This window comes from Lethenteron reissneri, chromosome 15 (genome assembly GCF_015708825.2).
Source record: "Lethenteron reissneri isolate LAM-NWPU_2019-01 chromosome 15, ASM1570882v1, whole genome shotgun sequence".
Classification (NCBI taxonomy): domain Eukaryota; kingdom Metazoa; phylum Chordata; class Hyperoartia; order Petromyzontiformes; family Petromyzontidae; genus Lethenteron; species Lethenteron reissneri.
Genome location: NC_083793.1, coordinates 1,885,134 through 1,904,786, shown reverse-complemented (window position 1 = coordinate 1,904,786; position 19,653 = coordinate 1,885,134). Strand labels below are relative to the sequence as shown.

General features: G+C 44.8%; 1 protein-coding gene across 4 annotated transcripts in view; it reads right to left on the bottom strand.

The window, feature by feature from the left end:
• LOC133342574 (uncharacterized) overlaps positions 1-19,653 on the bottom strand; it is a 33,051-nt gene that overhangs the window by 11,552 nt on the left and 1,846 nt on the right. For all 4 annotated transcript variants that reach the window (XM_061551762.1, XM_061551764.1, XM_061551761.1 and 1 more), the window contains exons 2-4: positions 18,485-19,567; positions 16,440-16,486; positions 9,421-9,494 (exon numbers count right to left, since the gene is read on the bottom strand). In XM_061551762.1, the coding sequence (XP_061407746.1) occupies positions 9,421-9,494; positions 16,440-16,486; positions 18,485-19,434 (1,071 nt within the window). In that variant the 5' untranslated portion in view covers positions 19,435-19,567. The remainder of the gene's footprint in view (positions 1-9,420; positions 9,495-16,439; positions 16,487-18,484; positions 19,568-19,653) is intronic.

The following is a 19,653-nucleotide window of genomic DNA, read 5'->3' as shown; positions in this document are numbered from 1 at the left end:
GAGAAATTAGTTTTCAATCTAGATTTAAAAGTGCATAGCCCTAGGTGGGGCTTCCTAATTTTGGAAGAAAGAACATTCCAGAAGGCCGCAGAAGCGCATCTGAAAGAGCGTGATGCAGCGTCCGTCTTTGTTCGATGACTAGCCATAAGAGCCATATTATTACAATACTTATCAACATAAGCTAACAGAAGTGTGGAATAGGCATGTCTTAAAGTGTCATCATCATCACCAAAATCGTTGTCACCATCAATAAAACCATAATTTGACTTTTGTAACAAGATTTACCGCCTGTGATATTCTGACAACAGTCATGAGAATGACATTAAGGTCAAGGTGTGATTTAAGAACTTGACAAAAGAAGGCTATCAAGTTAGCCTGCCGATAAACACGAGCAAAAAGTTGCACATGTAACAAGTTTGATAAAATTAAAAGTATTTTTGGATTGCCACTGGAAGACAATGGTATATATACACTTCGGGAAAAGTTTGAAAGCAGATTTGAAGCACACAGATTTCTGTTAACGGTTTGATACTCATTATCTGGGAGGGAAATTAAGGGATGCGATTTCAAAAGGAGCTAATATCAAGGGCTGCAGAGAAAAAAATACCTGCCAAAGCGAGATGTAAAAATCTAAGTAAACATCATAAGAGTAATACACACAAAAGATGAGATGTAAAAGTGTGTGATAGTGACCTCTAGATTGGTTCTTCCATCATGCCTTGCACGTCACATCACCACACCGTACGTGCGGTATATATAAACGCACAGAGCCGTGTGTTAAACCACCAACTCGAAGGAGTAAAAATTGTGGCCATATTATTTTAGACAGCAGCATTGACGATAACCGTACAGTATACCGGTTTCATCCCTGTTAGGAATCGCCGGGACAGTACAGCAATACCGCTAACTACTGCTGCCTTGTGCCTCGGAGGGCTTCGTGTGGACAAGCCCTGCCTGGGCACTGTGGCGACAGTTTGGCCTTGCCGAAGGGCGGCAATAAACCAATTCCGATGCTTTTTTTTTCCCCGTAATAGAAACTCGGTCAAAAAAGTGTATCCAGGAAGGAAACAAATAGGAATAACAATACACGCAAAAAGGTGATTCATAGACCAGCAAATGAAAAGTTACACGAGCTCAGCAATCCGGTGACCACACCACACAGACATTAACTTTCATCTCATATTCACCGGCAGCTGTTTTGTGTGAAATGATGGGACTCGGCAGACTGTCCAACTATGAGCTGAACAACAGGAACTCCAATCCAGAAATAAGACCGATTAAATTATATTTCCCCCAATGATGAGAAAGAAACTAAAATCCGTTTAAATATAGGTCAATGACACCCGGAGAAAGCTAACGAAGCCACCAGACAAAAGAGGTGACTCGGGACTGCAGACGAAATGCTTCCAAGGGAGACGTAGATGTGCTTTGGTGGTGGCACAGAGTATTAGGATTAGTCGGGATATTTACAAGTTATTTTTAGTATTGTTACTAACTAGGAGGTGGTAGGCCGTGGACATCTGAAGCAAGGAAATTGGTTTTGCTCACTGTAACTTGCTATAGTTGCCACCAGTGTTAAATTCCCCAGCATTTATATGATGAAGCTGGATTATAAAACACAGGAAATAGCACAACTACCTATGGGCACACACTCATACACGAGTTATGCCGTTTAGTCCACAGACATGCATGAGTGTATTCTAAAGAGTAAGACAAAGAAAGCAGCCTTGCAATTGATTTCTCACCCAACTGCCGACAGATGGACCTCCACTAGATGGAGTTATAGAGAGCTCCTCAAGAAAGGGTGTTTTAGCCTACTCTTCCACACTGGTCTGACATATTGGAAAAGGTGGGGGTACCCCCACAATTAAAACCCTAGCATGCGCAACCTGCCCATCGACTAACCGACGCACCCATTCATACTGCCGAATGGACAGAGGTGGGGATGAATTGATCAACTGCCGCGCCGGGAGATTGAAACGACCCGGTGACCTATGGATTGAAAGCCCCGCGTGCTAACCATTACACCAAGGTGGCATCGCGATTATAAATTATATCCTATCTGTGCTGGACAAGTCATATGTTGAGGTGGAGTCACATCATTGCAGAATTCTCACCGCTGTCAACAGAGGCACATGACAGACGACACCACAGAACCACGTCTGGAATCTCTCCAATCGGCCTCTCACACAACACTGCATGGCGCTCTTTCACAGTCTATAGCAGTATTTTTCACACATTTTCAGGGGCGGATGGGGTATACACTTTCGCCGATAAGACATCATCTGTATGAGGGCCGCCACACATTTGAAACCACTGGGTGTTTGACAGCAGCATGATGATGGGGGGTGATTTCACATGTTGTGTATTGTCGTGGGCCACACGTAAGGGGCCACACGAAAGGCCGCCAAGCGAGCCGCCAGTGGCCCGCGGGCCTTGCAAATGAAAACCACTGCCCTCAGAATTGTTCTTTAAATATTCATCATTTGATACATTTCAGTTTTACCTGGGCAGAGCTGAATTTAGTGAAAAGCCAAACAGTGTTGTGCTATTTTGATTTAAAGCTTTCGTGACTGCAGGGATTCATATTCTTGGTTCCTTCGGTAAAGTCACGTAGAAGGGAAATAATAAAATAATATAAATATAAAACAATAAAAATTCTCACAACGTTTCGACTGCAACACAAGCAATCATCATCAGGTGTGAAATCCACAGGAAGAATTTTTATTTTCAAATTTTCTTGCTGTGGATTTCACACCTGATGACGATTGCTTGTGTTGCAGTCGAAACGTCGTGAGAATTTTTTGTTATATTTATATTATTTTATTATTTCCCTTCTACGTGACTTTACTGAAATAACTAAGAATATTACACCCTCATCAATTACACCCGTCCATAGCGCCGTTTGCTGCTGGCCACTTGACGTGCCCGGTGACCGTGATAGATAAAAATGTGGCTTAATAAAAAAATATATCTGGACAAATTTAAACCCAGGATCTCTCTGCAGTGCAGGTTCAACACTCAGACAAGTGCAATGAGAGCCATGTCACGTGACATCTCTCCAGTGTTCATGTTGCTGTGGTTGTGGCAACAAGTTGCGCGTCGCCTCCGGTCGACCAACGTCGCGGGAAATATTGCCGCGCCCGGCACACCACATCCAGTATACGTCTCGCTACGGCTGTGATATTTTGGCAGTTGGTTTACAGCAGCTGTTTAATTTTACGGAGAATGTATCAATTCATCGATTAACATCAATTCTTATGTTTATGATACGAGTATTGAACAACGCTTGTAAGAACCGATTATGTTCAATTTACGTGTCTTGTTGCCAAATAATAGAATGGACCTCGAATTATGTCAAAAATAACAAACCTACTTTATACAAATGCCTTCCAGGCAGTTATCAGAAGCCAAACGGTATGTTTCAACCCCCTAAGGAAGGTAACAGGGTCTGCATCCTGCTGCCATAACGTGTTGTTTTAAGGAAGGTGCTTCTGTAGTGCCTGCAAGCACACGTAATAAAAGTAGCAATTCAACAATGCAATTAAAATATTATGCTCACATGCCTTCATAAAACTGTATAAGTGACAATTATTTAAGATTTGGAAATGTTGTCTTTAGACTAGTGGAATGAATCAAATTAAACTAGAGCCACAAAATAATTTAATTGTGACCCTGAATCGTGACAATCAATCTAACTGTGGGGAGGGTAAATTATTACGAGCCTAGAGGAGAATCTTTAACTATAAATCAAACTTTTCAAGGAAAATATTTTTTAAAAATCGTTCAATAAAGTAACAGCAGAAAGAGGGAGTCATGCCGTGGTTAACGGTTAGCACACTGGACTTTCAATCCAGAGGGCACCGACTCGATTCTATCTCCCGGCACGGCAGTTGAAACAACGTTGCAAGTTTCTTAAACCCCTCCACCTCTGTTCACCCAGCAGTAGACACTAAATGGGTTCACCACAGTTAAATTGATCGGCAGGATGCATATGGCGGGACGTGTGGGTCACTCCCACGTATTCCTATCCATCAATGCCCTTTTGCGGATGTCTATAGCACTCCCTCCAGTGGAGGTCCTTTGACAGCAGTTGGCTAAGCAAGCAAATGCAGAGCTGCACCTTCAGCTAACAGGAGCCACATTCCCTTAAGGGACTACGGTTTTGCCACGATAAACACCAAATGCATTCGCTCTACCCTTCGTGCCAATCTGTTCGGGCTCGTCATGCTATCCAGCGTGCAGATATAGCTGCGTGGAATGAGGAGGGAAAAGGGAGATGTGCCTTCGTTTGGTCGGGCAGCGGGACAATTAACAGAGCGTTGGCACAAATTGGATCGCGCGCCTTTGCCGTCAATGCACTGCAACAACAAGGAAATTGCAGCAGAGCCCCGTTAATCACGGTTGACCTGCTTGGCAGTCACTTAAACCTACGTGCGGAGCGTAAACAACCGGGACAATGAAAGGGATGTGCAGCCAGGCTGACGGGCAACGTAAATTTGGACGGTCGTTCTCGGTGGCTGTTGTGTGAACCGCAGTCGCCTGCCAGGACATGAACCACGTGGCACAGACAGGCCCTGTTAGAACGGAGCGTAATTAGACTCCCAAGTCGAGGTTAGTTCATTCAAATGGTGGCTGTTGCAAAGTAAATAATATTCCGTCACAGGAACGTGGAACGTCCACAAATGGCTCGGGAACAGCAATGAAAAAGAGTAACAGCTGACGGGCATTTGGACACCTGATCGAATAGACTTCTTTAAAGGCAAGTCTGAAAATTGTGTTAATTCTATTCGGTGGCAGCTTAGGCCAGGCCCTGAGATGAACAGCAGTTACGTTATTCATAACAAATAGCCATCACGATGTAATTCTAACAATGCTTGCTATCTTCTTGGTTCTTTCGGTAAAGTCACGTAGAAGGGAAATAATAAAAAAATAAAAATAAAACATAATAAAATAAAAATTCTCACGACGTTTCGGCCACTACACAAGCAGCCGTCCTCAGGTGAAGAAACAGAGCTGTCGGAAAGACATTGGGACGCTTCACCCGAGGACGGCTGCTTGTGTTGTGGCCGAAACGTCGTGAGAATTTTTATTTTATTATGTTTTATTTGATTTATTTTATTATTTCCCCTTCTACGTGACTTTACCGAAAGAACCAAGAAGACGAATCCCTGCAGTCACGAAAGCTTTAAATCGAAAAATGCTTGCTATATTCGTATGTATAAATGGACCCAAGGTCTAGCCTGGAGCACCATCTTACGAACACAGCAGTGTCATCCACAGTTTTCTGTTCACAGCACAGAGTGAATAACATTTCGCAGAATTGGTACATGGGCCAGTCAACTCTTAACGTCTAGTGAAATAAAAAAAATTCGACCACATAATCATGCCTACCAACAAAAGTACGTAGGCAGACCAAACATTTGCGTAATTTCCTCCTTGTCAATCTTATATTGCAGCACGGCAACTTCCCCGAGATAGGAGCACGTTGAAGCTGGCACAACTGTGGGTTTTGAAATCGTTTCTCGCTGGATGTAACTGCGGCAAACTGCATCAATCACAACCTAAAAAAAGGTTTGAGACTAAGAGAATCCCATTCGGTTAACAGCTTCGCCATCCATCCCCCTGGGGCGAAACAAAACTACCGACAAGCCAAGAGGACGCACTCGCTGCCTCGGGACAAGTTCATTTTTGCCGCTATACATTTCCCCATGAGGAGCCATTTTGTTGAGCCATCATTTGTGGCCAGGTCGCTTCTGAAAAATAGTATAGTTCAATGGGCTTTATTTGGCGAGTTAAATTGTTTAGGTTTTTTTGTGCATATATTTTTACCGATCTATACTTTGCACTCCTATTGTGTTTTTGTACTGTTGTTGTAACGTTCTGACCTGCCCCCTACTTGAAAATCTGTAAAAAAGAGCTTCATAGCTCTTCGGCTTCCTCCAGTATAAATACAGATTCTGATTTTCCACCACCACTACCACCACCGCACTCAAGGCAGCCAATCAGGATGAGCAATGACCCCAAGGGATCGCTCAATCCGGGCGACCGCTTTGGCCGTTTGCCTTTACGCCGCCCGTGCCTGGAAAAGTTCGCCAGACGAGGTGGCGCATAGCTGGAATGCAGTGCATTAGAGGCAAAGGTCATGGGACCACGTTATCGTTGAGTGAAGCTCATCCTGGTGGCCAGCTGTACGCTGCTTTTCTGCTACACGTTCTTTGCTTCGGTCCCCCAGAAACAAAATGCTCCTTAAAATAAAACCAACCTCCCGCCCCCCCCCCCCACCAAACATTCATGACTTTTTAACTTGGCCAGGCTTTTCGTGGACACGGGGCATTATTATTTAATAACAAATGTACACATCGCTACACATAGCGACAAGTGTACGAGGCATTGCATTAAAATACAAACGGGTGGCAGCACAATAGTGAGCGCGCTGTGCTGCGAACCCGGTGACACGAGTTCATTTCCTGGCCGCGGCTAACATCAGTGGGAGCCAAGCGACGTCAGAATCGTTCCTACAGATCCCGGCCTTCATCAACCTGCACTGACCAGGGTGGTGAAGTATGGTCGCAATTTCCAAACGAAGGCCTGGTGGATCGCAAATGCCCGGATTTAATTATTCATGGATTTTATTTGTTTCCATTAATTGTAACACACAGCTTTTAAGAGAAACCGAACATCGATCTTGGAAGTTTGGTGTGATGTGGGGCAGGGGTTGGCAGTGTGCTGCTTTAAACGCTACGACTCATTCCACTCTTGAACCTTATGGCGGGACCCCGGGATCTGATAACCCCCCGGCTCTCGCATAAACTGCGTTGCGACGTAATTTTATGTCTGTTGAAGGCAAACGATAAGGCAATCTATTCCTCTCGACGAGCTCTACACGATGCGCTAATCAGTTTTGTTTATGACTACGGCAATTTTGGCAACGACGGGTGCTTGGTGAAGAACGAGAGGATTGATTTTTGGTGGGTCGTGGCGTTTATGTGCGCGGTGGGACGGAGTCGCCAAAAATTAATTACGATTTGATTTCCGTTTATTCGAGACCCCGGGGTCCCGCCATAAGGTTGATCTGACCCCAACGAGTTAAGTTTAAGTTTTTTCTCAATTGTCCCACAGGCCTGATAAAAGACTAAACTTTATTTATCTTACCAGGGTGTAAGGACCACTGAGCTATATAGCTCTTTGTTCAGAAGCAACCTGGACACAAATGATAGCTTTACGAAACGGCTTGCCATGTGCACATTTATAGTAGCCAAATACTCTAAATGTGTGATGATGATTCTAAATGCAGAAGGATAAACCGGAGGACCCGGAGAAATAGCCACGTGACCACGGGGAAAGACAACATACAAACTCCAAATATACAAGCATCAAGGTCGAGATCGAACCCATGACCTCTTCTGTACTAGGCAAGGGAGTTAACATGTATGTTTAACTTCTTTTGCACCTTACGTAGCCAGCCGTGCTGAATCAGAGATTCGGGGGAAGGACAACAAACTAAAAAAGGCAGTTCTAAATAAATTAGTTTTCAATCTATATCTAAACGTGCTTAGCTCCAGTGGCTTCCTGATACATCGGAAGGAAGAGCGGTTCCAGACGGTCGCAGAAGCGCATCCGAAACATCCTCGCCACCGCGGCACCCCAGTGGCGAGATGTTACACCACGCACACGGACAAGAAAGGGAACGCGACCTTTCCTTGAAGAGCTCCCCCCCCCTCTCCTTCAATGTGCCCTCTGCTCCGACACCAAGGGCATTCTCCAGCAGACCAGCCAAGAGGCAGCTGTGCTTTGCCCTTTTACGCTGCCATTTAAAATCTGCTGCGAGATAACCTGCACAAAGCACTGCTTAAAATGCAAGAACTGCAATTTAGACTGCGCATGTGTGTCGTGTTGCAGTACTCGGTGCTATGAATCACCCCGAATCTGGGTTGAATTGCTGTCAATTAACACCGACAGTACAGTGGTGTTTGGATATGGCTTGGGTATCCCCTAAAGTTCGTTCAGCCTAATAAATCATACCTGGTGCAAACATGTGCTCGCAAACAGCAACTACCCTAACAGCCTATAAAGCTAAATTGAGGATATTTGCACGTGTGTCTGGCCATGTGTGTGCAAACTCTCATTAAATGCCCTAAGATTGTAAAAACAAACTTTTAGAGGCCTTGGCCAATATGAAAGTGCTATCAATTTCACAAGACTTTTTTCTTGCCAGCCATGGCTATGAACTCGATGAACCCAGGACACATCAATATGGCTGGCTGAATGGAAGTCGATAATTGCAATACTGTACTGTGTAAACACACACACACACATAGGAGCTATAGTCAGTATGGTGCTGCTGCAATTACGTGGGGAAAGAGATTCATCATACCCACTGTGACATGTTACGATTCATAATACAATCATCTCGTGGAGATAAATGCTTGAACTCTGGACACGCGCAGTACTTGATGTTTATATGCACACACGTGGCCATACTATTACACCCTTTTAACCAGAAAAGCCTCCGAATCTCAAAACGAATACATGGCAGTCATGTTTAATAAATTCCTGTAAAAATGGGTTTGCAATGTTCCCAAACTTTATCACAATTTGTCTATCAGCATCATGAAACAAAGTATCCATTTGGATCTCTCACGGGAATCTTCTGTAATAAAATGACCCACGGAAGCAGATATTGCAGAGCTACTTCCGAGATCCCTGCAAGCGACCTCTGGGCCTCGCACACACGACAGCGGGGGCAGCACTTGTCCCACCTGCTCCGTCACAGAGCGTAATGTCCGTCGCATGTCAGCCACAACGACATGTCATTCTGAGAGGCGGAATTTAGTCTCATTCCTAATTCATGACCAGAGCAATACCCCGATGGCACCACAACTCACCATGGTTTCCTTCCTTCTGCTACAGCCTGCGGCTGTTGCAAAGTCAACCTCCTCTAACCTCCAAGGTTTGCTTCACTGTTGACTTGTGCAATGTATACACGGTTTGGCATCATACACTGCATTGACACAAGGTATAGTTGTGTACGCAAGCAAATTCCATTGTAGGATTTGAACTCCGGGTTTTTTTTGCTGCGCTGGCTTAACGCTGTGAGACAGGCACAGCGTTAACCAACCGATACATCCCCCGGCAAATCAAAGAATTCTTACAATTAGGTGTTAAGTCAGGATTAAGGAATCAACACCATCTCTCATTAGTCGTTTCTTACATTGTATGGTTTCCTTCTGCTATTATCCTAAATGTTACATTTTAGCATACCACGTGAATATCACTCTACAAAATCGCTTCTTGCGTGCACGATTCGACGAACGTATCACGAGTGCAAAATTTATTTTAATCCATTAAGTCGATGCCTTACTACACGACTCGTATACGACCACGTTCTGTGGAGTAAACAGCACGATGGAAATGTACCTCCATTGAACTGCTGGGCTTGAGATGGCTTGGGTGAAGTGGGTCTGAAGTTCCAAGATCATTCACCTTCATGTCTGTGAGAGAATGGCAACACAATATTAAAGACGCTCTTCATTCAATCACATCTTATACAGTCTGTATTACTCAAAGTGTTCTTGTGCACGATTTCCAATGAACATCAAGAATATTTCATGAAAATGTTAAACAATTAACTGGAATTAAAAGAGTGCATAGCTTAGTGCTTTCTCTTACGAATGCCATTTTCAAACGTGTTATGGGATGCATTTGTATGCAATACGCAACTGAAATGCATTCATGCCGAGCATGAATTCCGAACATTATATTCAATAACAAATCAAATACAATCGATTAAATCCATTACTTCCGCTGGATAAAACACCTGCCAGATATCCTGTTGATGCTATAGTGCCCCGACGTGTTTCTGGGTTGTACCACTCGCGTCTCAACTGTATCAAGCAGCCCGGCCAATGAGCACAACAAATCCATCATTATAATTTAGGTTAATTTAATTAATTTGGTAAACATTCCAGCTCTGGCAATTAAAATATCGGTTTGGCTGCCGTACGGCGACAACTTCTCTACGGCAGGGCATGTGGGAAAGTGTCGTGCCCCTAGTGTGGAGGGGACCTCAGATGTAGTTCTGCAACATCTCCTTCTGATGGCTAATCACCAGCACTAGCTACCGACACCAAAAGTCGTCCGAAAAAATTGGGGACAAGGACGAGAAATTTCCTCTGACATTAGTGTACAGGTCTTGAGACAGACACAGACGTTGCCTTAAAAACAATCCCACTATCTTCGTCCACTATGTCATGCAAAATAACCTTCAAGTAAGTTTCCAATGTTGAGATAAAAATAAAGTCACGTAAGGAGCACTGCGTTGTGGAATACAATACATGCCGCTCGGCACAACGTCCAAATGTCGTTTCTCTACTCATTCGGTGTCATTAGCTCCGCCGCAGAAGCATCTCCCGGCACGAGGAGCGAAACGTCAGACATCACAATGAACGACGCGTGTTCTTCAACCCGAAGGAGGCATCGGAGGGAGAGCCGTTCGGCACCACAGCGATAACAAAACCCATGCAGCGGTACAACAAGCACACTCGAATCGGCGAGCGGTATCCAAGTGGGTCAGCAAAGCAACTGTAACCACATTCCTGCAGACTTTACAGTGGCTCAAAGACCACAACCCTCCCTGCTACAAAAGCGAAGTCAAGGTGGGGGAAAGGTGAGCTGCACAGGGGTTGTGTCTGCAGTGCACGACAAGGACGTGTTTACATTTCGGAATTAACGTTGGCGTTTTGAGACAATGCCTAGGTTTGTGCGCCCGCCTGCGTAGCTCGGCGTGCAAGCCTGGGCGTTTAACTGGAAGGGGTTTTATTCTGCAAAAGGACAGATGCCTTGGCGGTCAGTTAGTGTTGTCAGTGTTGGCCCACTGGCTGTGATATTTTTAGCGCAGTCACAAAAAACTGCAGTACAGTGCAGAGTATTACTTTTCTTGCTCACTCCAATGCACTGCAGCAGTTGCACCGAGAAGATTAAACCCCCAGAACCAGAAGATCAGATTTGCTTTACACCATAGTGTTGTAATTCATAATAGTTATTATTGTAGCCCTCATTTAATTGCATGCCCTTTGCTCAAAGAAGTGCCCTGTGTTGTTTTGCAAAGGGGAAAAAGGTTGGAAAACACATTTGTAGGTCAAGTAAAGACTTCTCCAATTTTAGTTGCGGCCAGATTTAATTTGCAACATGGGGCTGCTACACCAGAAATCAATTCTTGGCAATGTCAAAAGATAGGTCACCATTGATTTGTTGTAAACTAATTCCACAAACACTTGTTTAAATAAAATCTAAATTATAAGATTGCGATAATTATAAAAAACATTAACAATAATATTTACAATTGACGGGGGGGATCTGGTAAATACAAAACCATAAACATAGTCGGGGAGTATAATAAGTGGGCGTATGTCAATACCCCCCTAGAGACTGGGCATGGTTGAAAAGACTTGGATTTGTTGAAATGCCTCGGGCTCAGAGCCAGACCAGCGGGTCAAACAAGGCAACGCGACAAGCGACAAGCCTGTGTGCCAAATAATGGGGGGGGGAGCCACACACAGAATCCATGGATTTTTATTCCTGGACGTGGTGGGGGGGGGAGGCAGGGAAATCACGAAGCTACTTTTCACCCGGAGAAAGCAACGTGCACAGGAATTGGGCATGATGAGGTTTGGTGGGTTATTTCATCTTGCCATATTGGTCTCTTCATTAGCCATGCATAGGGGGGGGGGGGCAACGTTGCAAATGCGCCTGCTCAATGATTGGCACGCGGCCAAGCAGTATACAGTGCTTTGCTGCAATGGGCTCCACGGTTCTTGCCCCAAGCAAATAAACACGCTGGGCCATTCGCCACCAAGGTTGGTGTTTGCACGAAAATAAAGATACTGCTCCGTGGCGCAACTTGATATGCAGTGCCCACAACACGATTGATAAGGCAATGATTGGCCGATGAAATATGACAATGGCACGGGTCACCAATGGGACGGATCTTGCGAAGTCAACTGACATTTTACCATGGTTACTCTCAAGTAGTATAAACTCGAGTGACAATGCCACGCAAATGGATAACGTATACTACTGGTCTTGTACATTGTGAAATGGGTTTTGCATGTCAAACAACAATGTCTATTCAAATGTAGCATTATGTCTACGTGTTTAGTTTATGTAATTTTGCATTTCAAGCCATCATCAGACATGGCCTTCATCCAGCAGTCGATTGACCTCGCCAAACCACAGTCATCTCGCCCGCAACTCCTCAAGCATATTGATCGGGCAGGTTTGCAACGTAACACTCATCTAACTAGTTGGCCTTGAATTGCAAACAACACCTCAGATTAGCACGGATGGCTACGTAGGTGCAAAACAATTTCAACGTACATACACGTTTAAATACGCATATTTGACAAAATGCGAGCACGCGTTTTGTCAAAATGAAGCACCGCATTTTATCGAGCGGTGCGGATTACAATCGGATCCCAGAAAGAAAGATTCACGTTTCAGACTTAATGCTGCGGAATTACGAGCTTTGGCCACATTGCTGTAAAAACATCCTATTATGGTCTTGGACTCCACTCAAAAAGGAAACGAAGTAAAACAAGTGGAATCTAACGGATTACCATCATGTTCATTGTAACGATTGCAATGATAACCTTGGCAGAATACCTACACCGAGGACAGCGCAGTTTACATGCCAAGCCACTGCGCCAGTCTGCACTGGTTTGGAACTTTGATACCTGCAGACCCAGTGTAATGCAGCGAGGCATTTCCAAAATAAATTATTCTGCCCAAGCAAAAGTCAGAGACCCCATCACCCATGAAAGGAGTCCCCCAAGTGCCCGTGCATTGGCCAATAGCCAACTTACAAAAAAGATATTTGAAAAAAAAGCTGTCAATAATTACCGTTTTCTTTACATGATGACATGCACTTTTGTCCTCCCTTGTATTTTAAAACAAAAGTAGTTGGCACATCTTATAATCCCGGTCAGTGTTGGTTGTGTGTAACCAGAATTGGAAATCTTGAAAATATAAACATGAAACAATATACAGCCCTTGTTCAAATCCGCTGTTGGATGACCACCCTCCCGTACCATGTTGGCTTGGGGGGGGGGCTATGCTTCACCATGCTGGTCTGTGTGGATTAGGGAAGGTCGTGGTGGTGGGGTGGAGCTGGACACCTGAATGTCACCCAGGTCCCTAATACTAAAAGAAACTGTAGGGCAACACGACTCAAAAGTTGCTTTTCAGGGTCTTTAAGTATTAGGATAATTACACGTTAACACAATTGTGGCACAGATGAACCAAAATACCTTGCCGATCTCGTCTAAGGGGACAAACGATCACGTGAACTCCGGTCTTCCTCGCAGTGGCTTTTGGCTAGCCATCGAACAACAGTCACTGCTTTCAGATGCACCATCTATGGCCATCTGGAATGCTCTTCCTTGTGATATTCGGAAGCCGCTGGAGCCATGCACTTTTAAATCTAGATGGAAAACTAATTTGTTTAGAACTGCTTTTTGTGTTGAGTTTGTTGTCCTTCCCCCACACCTCTGATTCGCAGGGTTGGCTAAGTACATACATAGAGGTTAGCGCACGAATTGGGCTACCCGAGTTTGATTACTTGCCACGGCTGCCAGTGATACATTTATCCTGTCCCGAAAGGTTGCCCCTCACACACACCAGTTCCCCCTCTTACCAGCCCACATTGACCAGCATGGTGAAGTATGGTCACAACTGACATGGCTTGGGGGAGGCCTTTAACCAGCAGTGGATCGATACGTTTTTACAGAAATATGTTTTTCTAGAATTGTGTTCACACTTTTTGAAACGACAAATACACTTCGCAGAAATGCATTTATATATTTACACGCTCTAACTAAAAAAAAACCTCTAATGGATTTCATTGGTCACAAAAGCCTACGTATTAAAACACATTCCTGCGGAAGGAGCTGGTAGGAACGTTGGGTTGCTCGGTCAATGGCCAGGGTCAACGGCGGCGTGGTGTATTCCGCAAATATGGCCGACTGTGAGGGCGGGCACAAGCTGGCGTGAGTAGGTTACACGTTGAGTTTTATAAGGGCACCACCCCTCCCACCCCGCACCCAGCACCACCCCTCCCACCCCGCACCCAGCCCCACCCTCCCCACCCTCCCCACCCTCCCCACCCTCCCCACCCTCCCCACCCTCCCCACCCTCCCCACCCTCCCCACCCTCCCCACCCTCCCCACCCTCCCCACCCTCCCCACCCTCCCCACCCAGCCCCTTCCCACCCTCCCCACCCAGCCCCACCCTCCCCACCCAGCCCCTCCCTCCCCACCCAGCCCCTCCCTACATCACGGACGGACACAATAATCCCCTGTGGGCTGGTGTAACCAGAAGGATCTCTGTACGCTGCAGCTGTTGGGAGACAAAACTTTACGCTCCCTCCGTCTCCACGAGACTTCCCCACTTCAAAACGAGGGCTCGTTCCCAGCGCAAACCCACCACCAATGGAGCAGTAACCTACGCACAAGTAATGTTAACACTGGCACGTATTGTTATTTATCGCAAATGGGACTTTAACATGACAATAAATATGCCCTCAACAGTTCGACTCTTGGCTGCAGCTAGGACGTCTGGGTTAAAGAAGAAACTCATTAACATCTCGGCCCAGTAATGACCACATGCTGTGATGTGAATTACAAAATAGAGTCGTGCTGGAAACTCGCTTTAGTTTGCACTTGTTTCAACTGCACATGCAGGAATGCGCCCGGCCGTAAAATATATACAAGCAGAAAGCAAATGCCCCAGATAACATAATAAGGCAAGGTCGATGTCATAAGGTTATGACACGGCTAATGCTAATGTGCAAAGACAAGTCTGCAACAAGTCGTCGTGTGTTGGTTAAATTGACCAAATATTATTTAGGAAAAAGTCAACGACACGCGTTGCAGTTTCCCTTTCAACGAGTTAAGAAAAATAACACTCGGGAGGGCGTCCGAATTGGCAGTGGAGAAGCTAAAGCTGAAAACACTTTTCACCACCATCATCATGAACACCACCTTCCTCTTGGTTCTTTCAATAAAGTCACGTAGAATGCAAATAATAAAATAATATTATATTTATTATTATTGTATTATTTCCATTCTACGTGAAAGTCACGTAGAATGGAAATAATAAAATAATATAATTTATATTTATTATTTTAATTATTATTCTCTTATTATTTCCATTCTACGTGACTTTACCAAAAGAACCAAGAAGATGAATCCCTACAGTCACGAAAGCTTTAAATCGAACACCACCTTGTCACCAATAAAGAGGCACACATTGGTTGATGCATTAGCTTACTTTCAGTCAGAAGGCGACGTTATTAACAAACGGCAGTACAGTAATGAAACAATAACCTTTGGGCAGTCTCAATAGCTCAGTGGCGACGCTATGAACATTGGCACTGCAGTGTTTTTCTGCAATCATGAAGCGGTTGCTAAGAAGCACCTATCAGGAGCCACGCAGCAGATAGTACAGGCGCACTCAACACATTTGCAAAGCAGCAAATTTTACAACTTCGAGACCATCAGTTGACCCAAGCCATCATCATTTGTTTTGGGTTCGGTGAAACGACCACCACCCCCCGGTTAAAAGGAGGTCGAATCATTTTGTGCAACGATAAACAGTGGTTGCATTGTGGGTGGACTTGTTCCTACTATACAATTATGTGCAATTTCAAAAGGATCAAGATCACCATTGGAGATCTACGCCATCACACACGTATTTGAATTGATATTTGCGTTTCATTACAGCGGTATAGATGCATTGAAATGTCCACATTTACTCTGCGGTAAGGATAGTTGGTGCTTGCTTTGGGGTTCAGGGAGTATGCCTAGTTTTAGAACTGTGGAGAAATACATTTCCCGAGTGGCAAAACGTATTTGCACAAAGTCAATGGTCCACTTACTGCATTGCAAAAGGAATTCGTTGCTGTAGAGTGCACATAAAATACCTCCATATATTTTGTGGGCTATTTTTGCCAAGTGATGTAGCCAGATTTATTTATTTAAATTTAGCACAATGCTGCACTCGCAACAACTGAAATCATGGTTACTCAGTTCTTCTTGCACGAGTAATACATTTCAATGCACTCACCTGGTTAAATAATGGACAATACCTGCCAGCAAAAACCTCTACTTACCAACCCTTACACAGGGTGTTTCAAAAAGATGGACCCAATTTCAAAGATATAGCGATGTCAAATCGGGTCCATCATTTTTAAACACCCTGTATTACTCTTTGGTTCTTTATTATTAACAATGATGTTAAACATGAGGACCGTGCTGAACGCAAGTTTTATTTTTCATAAAATCTAAATACGCTGTTATCAAAACACACACGTTGCCCACAACAGATGAATTTCGGCGATTCGTCATTTCAACCAATACCTTTACACGTTTGAATTTCCGTACCGTCAGCGACGTCCTCGGCCTGCAGTGTCTCTGGAGAGGCCTCCCAGCTGCAGAGGGCACAACGAGAGGACCTTAAAACCCCAATCCCAAAGCATTATCCACATCATATTAATCCGCAATCATATTACCCACAGCTCCTATTATCAGAGGGAGCTGCAAAAAGTCCTGGCATCCACACCATTATTTCTCCCTATCTGCAATTATCGGTTTCTTTTTAAATCCTTTATATTAAGTTTGCTTGCTTGCTTGCTTAGGACCGTGCAAATCTTTTGGTCGTTTTTTAACCCACTTCCTGTGATCCAATCGAGCTGACATTTTGCACACAGACTTGTTGTGTGTGACAATGAATTTTCGTGAATTTTTTTCCCCAAAATTTTACACTGTTTAGGGAATTTTTTAAAATATTTATTTACCAATTGGTTAATGCTGGCACACAATCATCTGACCCATAGGTGGCAGCCATCTCAAGCCAGAGGACGAGAGGACTCTAGCCGCCCCAATGCCACGCATATAAAGGATTTATAGTGAAAAACTTTGTTTTTACGGGTTAATTTTTTCTGTCTGCATTGCAACATGGGTTCATATTATTCACAATTTTCGTGGATTTAGAGGAAGCTACCGGCAAATTCATCCTGTTATCCGAGGGGCCATGCGCCAGTCTGGAAGGATCCCTTATTCCAGGCATGCAATGTGGGAAATTACATCATAACTCCTATTATCTGGGAAGTTTTTTCTGCAGATAAGATAAGCTTATTGGAAAACTCATCATTTCAATCACGTGTTTTTTTTTTCTGTGGATAAGTGGAGTCAATTGAATACAATTGGGTGATGTTCATCGCCGCAATGTCATTCAAGAACAATCAATTTTACTGTATCGCATCCCGAATGGAAAAAAAATCTGCATTTGTTTTTACCTCTTGTCTATTAACACGTCAAGACGAACAGGTGTTTTGGCTGCACGAGATGATGTAACTATACGGTCTATGATAAACAAAACCTCAAGAAATACTCATGCAGAACTGAGATGAAAAAATACATGTTAAGTGTGACAGCAACTAAACCAGGCAATTTGCTAATTGTATATAGTGATTGACAACTTGGCACTTGAAACTATTGTGAAGGTATACCAGAAAAGCTGGCCCAATTTTATCTAACAAATAAGAAGAATACTGTTAGTGTACTAACCATACAATAGAAGATATATTCCAACAGGTCTCCAAATCATGAGGCTACGGGTTTGGCAAGTGTCAACAGTCCATTATTATTTCTGGGTGGAAGATGGTAGCCTTCTCGCGGCCCACCTGTTAAGTGCCTCATCGCACGACTAATACCTTCACTTCGGCCTTTTTGGAAATCGTTTATTTTATATTTCAAATGTGTAAATCGCGTCCAAAAAACGGTCCTTTCAAGGGCCAACTGATCAGACAGACTTAAACTTGGACGTATGATTTGCACACTTGCCATACGCTAGAGAGATTATTTCTGTGGTTGATAATATACGCATCATCAATGTTGAGAATGCACAACTTTGTGAAAAGCCACGTGGTTTTAAACCACATCCCCGACCACTGAAACATGGAATTTCTAATACTGGCTCAGGACCACTCAATAAATAGCATTGCCTTGAAATGAGACTGAGCGTTTTAGTTGTTTTTACAATCAATGATTACATTTTATGGCCAATGTAAATTCCTTCATTGGTTGTAAAAATACAACCACAACAACATTATAGATTGTCACCATTCGTAAAAATAAGTAAATATATCTTGTATGGAATCCACTGGCCTTCCTTCTAATTTCTGAAAAGTCAAGCCAAATTTATGACAATATTTTAAAACCAGCCAGTGGCATTTAAATCACGGCCGTAGCAGCCATTCTTCTTACACAGGACATGGGCAGCACAATGAAAAACAAGTGGCAGACCATATAGTTACTCAGTTTAACGTTCAACATTAGGTTAAAGTTTGTTTCAAATGTTACTCTGGCCGTACCATCCCCCCCTCCCTAATGTAAACACTACACAGAAGTATCTCACCACCACGCACCTTTTCGTCTTGAGACAGCTCCTCAAGTTCTTGTCTGCGGACTCCTCCTCAGCAGCAGGTGTCACCGCCGCTCCAATCCCGTCCACATCATCTGCCCAGCAGCAGACGAGGCTGTAGTTCGTCTGCCCATTGTTGGCCCAGAAGGAGCCAAAGGGGGTCTCAAAACGCACGGCGAACTCCATGGTGGTGCCCTCCAGTGCCAGGAGTGGTGGCAGCGAGAGACGGAACGCGAACTGGTCCGTGGCGCCATCGTTCGAGTCCAGCACGTACTCGGCAAGGAGGTCGTAGAAGCTGGTCCAGCCGTCGAAAGTCCTGCGGACGAACACGGCTTTCTGGTAGCAGATGTTGTGCACCCTCATTAGAATCCGGACGCACAGTGGGTCCTCATCCTCAACGGTGACGGACTCCAACGCCACCTGCTTAGCACAAACCTCGGCCAGGAGGTCGGACCTGCTAGACGGGACATCAAAGTTGGGTTTCAAAAAGAGGTGGCCTTTGCACGCGGAGGGGGGCGAGATGGGGGAGGTCGAGTTGGTGGCGGCGCTCATCACGTCGCAGCTCCTGAATCTCAACGTCAACCTCCTCATCACATCGTCGTCGGTCTCATCCCGGAGCGGGTCGAGAATCGCTTCGGGGACCTCCGGCACCTCGGCTTCGTCGTAGAACTTCACCGCGGTCAGCTCCAGTCCAAAGTTGTCCGCAAAGGAGACCCGTCTCCTGGGCGAGCCGATGGAAGGAGACGTAGGTATCAACGGGCTCGTTGGTTCCGTCCCACTTCCCACCTCCAGGTCGTCGTTGGAAGATCGCCTGGGCAAGCGTGGCGACGACTTGGGCAGGAGGTGGAAGGCGCCCTCCTCTCCCTCGTCCTGATCTTCTGGCGTCGGAGGACACTTTGAGTCTTCCTTGCCATGCACGCTCAGGAGGCCATCGGCCGACATGTGGAGGGCCATGGTGGACGAGCCAGTAGGTTGGTGGTGGTGCTGCTGGTAGTGAAGGCAGCGAACTCGGCGTCAAGTTATAGTGTTCGTGCACGGCGTCAAGACTTTGGAACTCGAGCTTCTGGTGACTTGAAGGTCTTCAAGTCTGTGAGAGCAAAGCCAGAGAGAGTTACACCATCAAACAAGAGCTAATGAGAGAACATACACAAGTTGCAATTGACAATAAAGTTG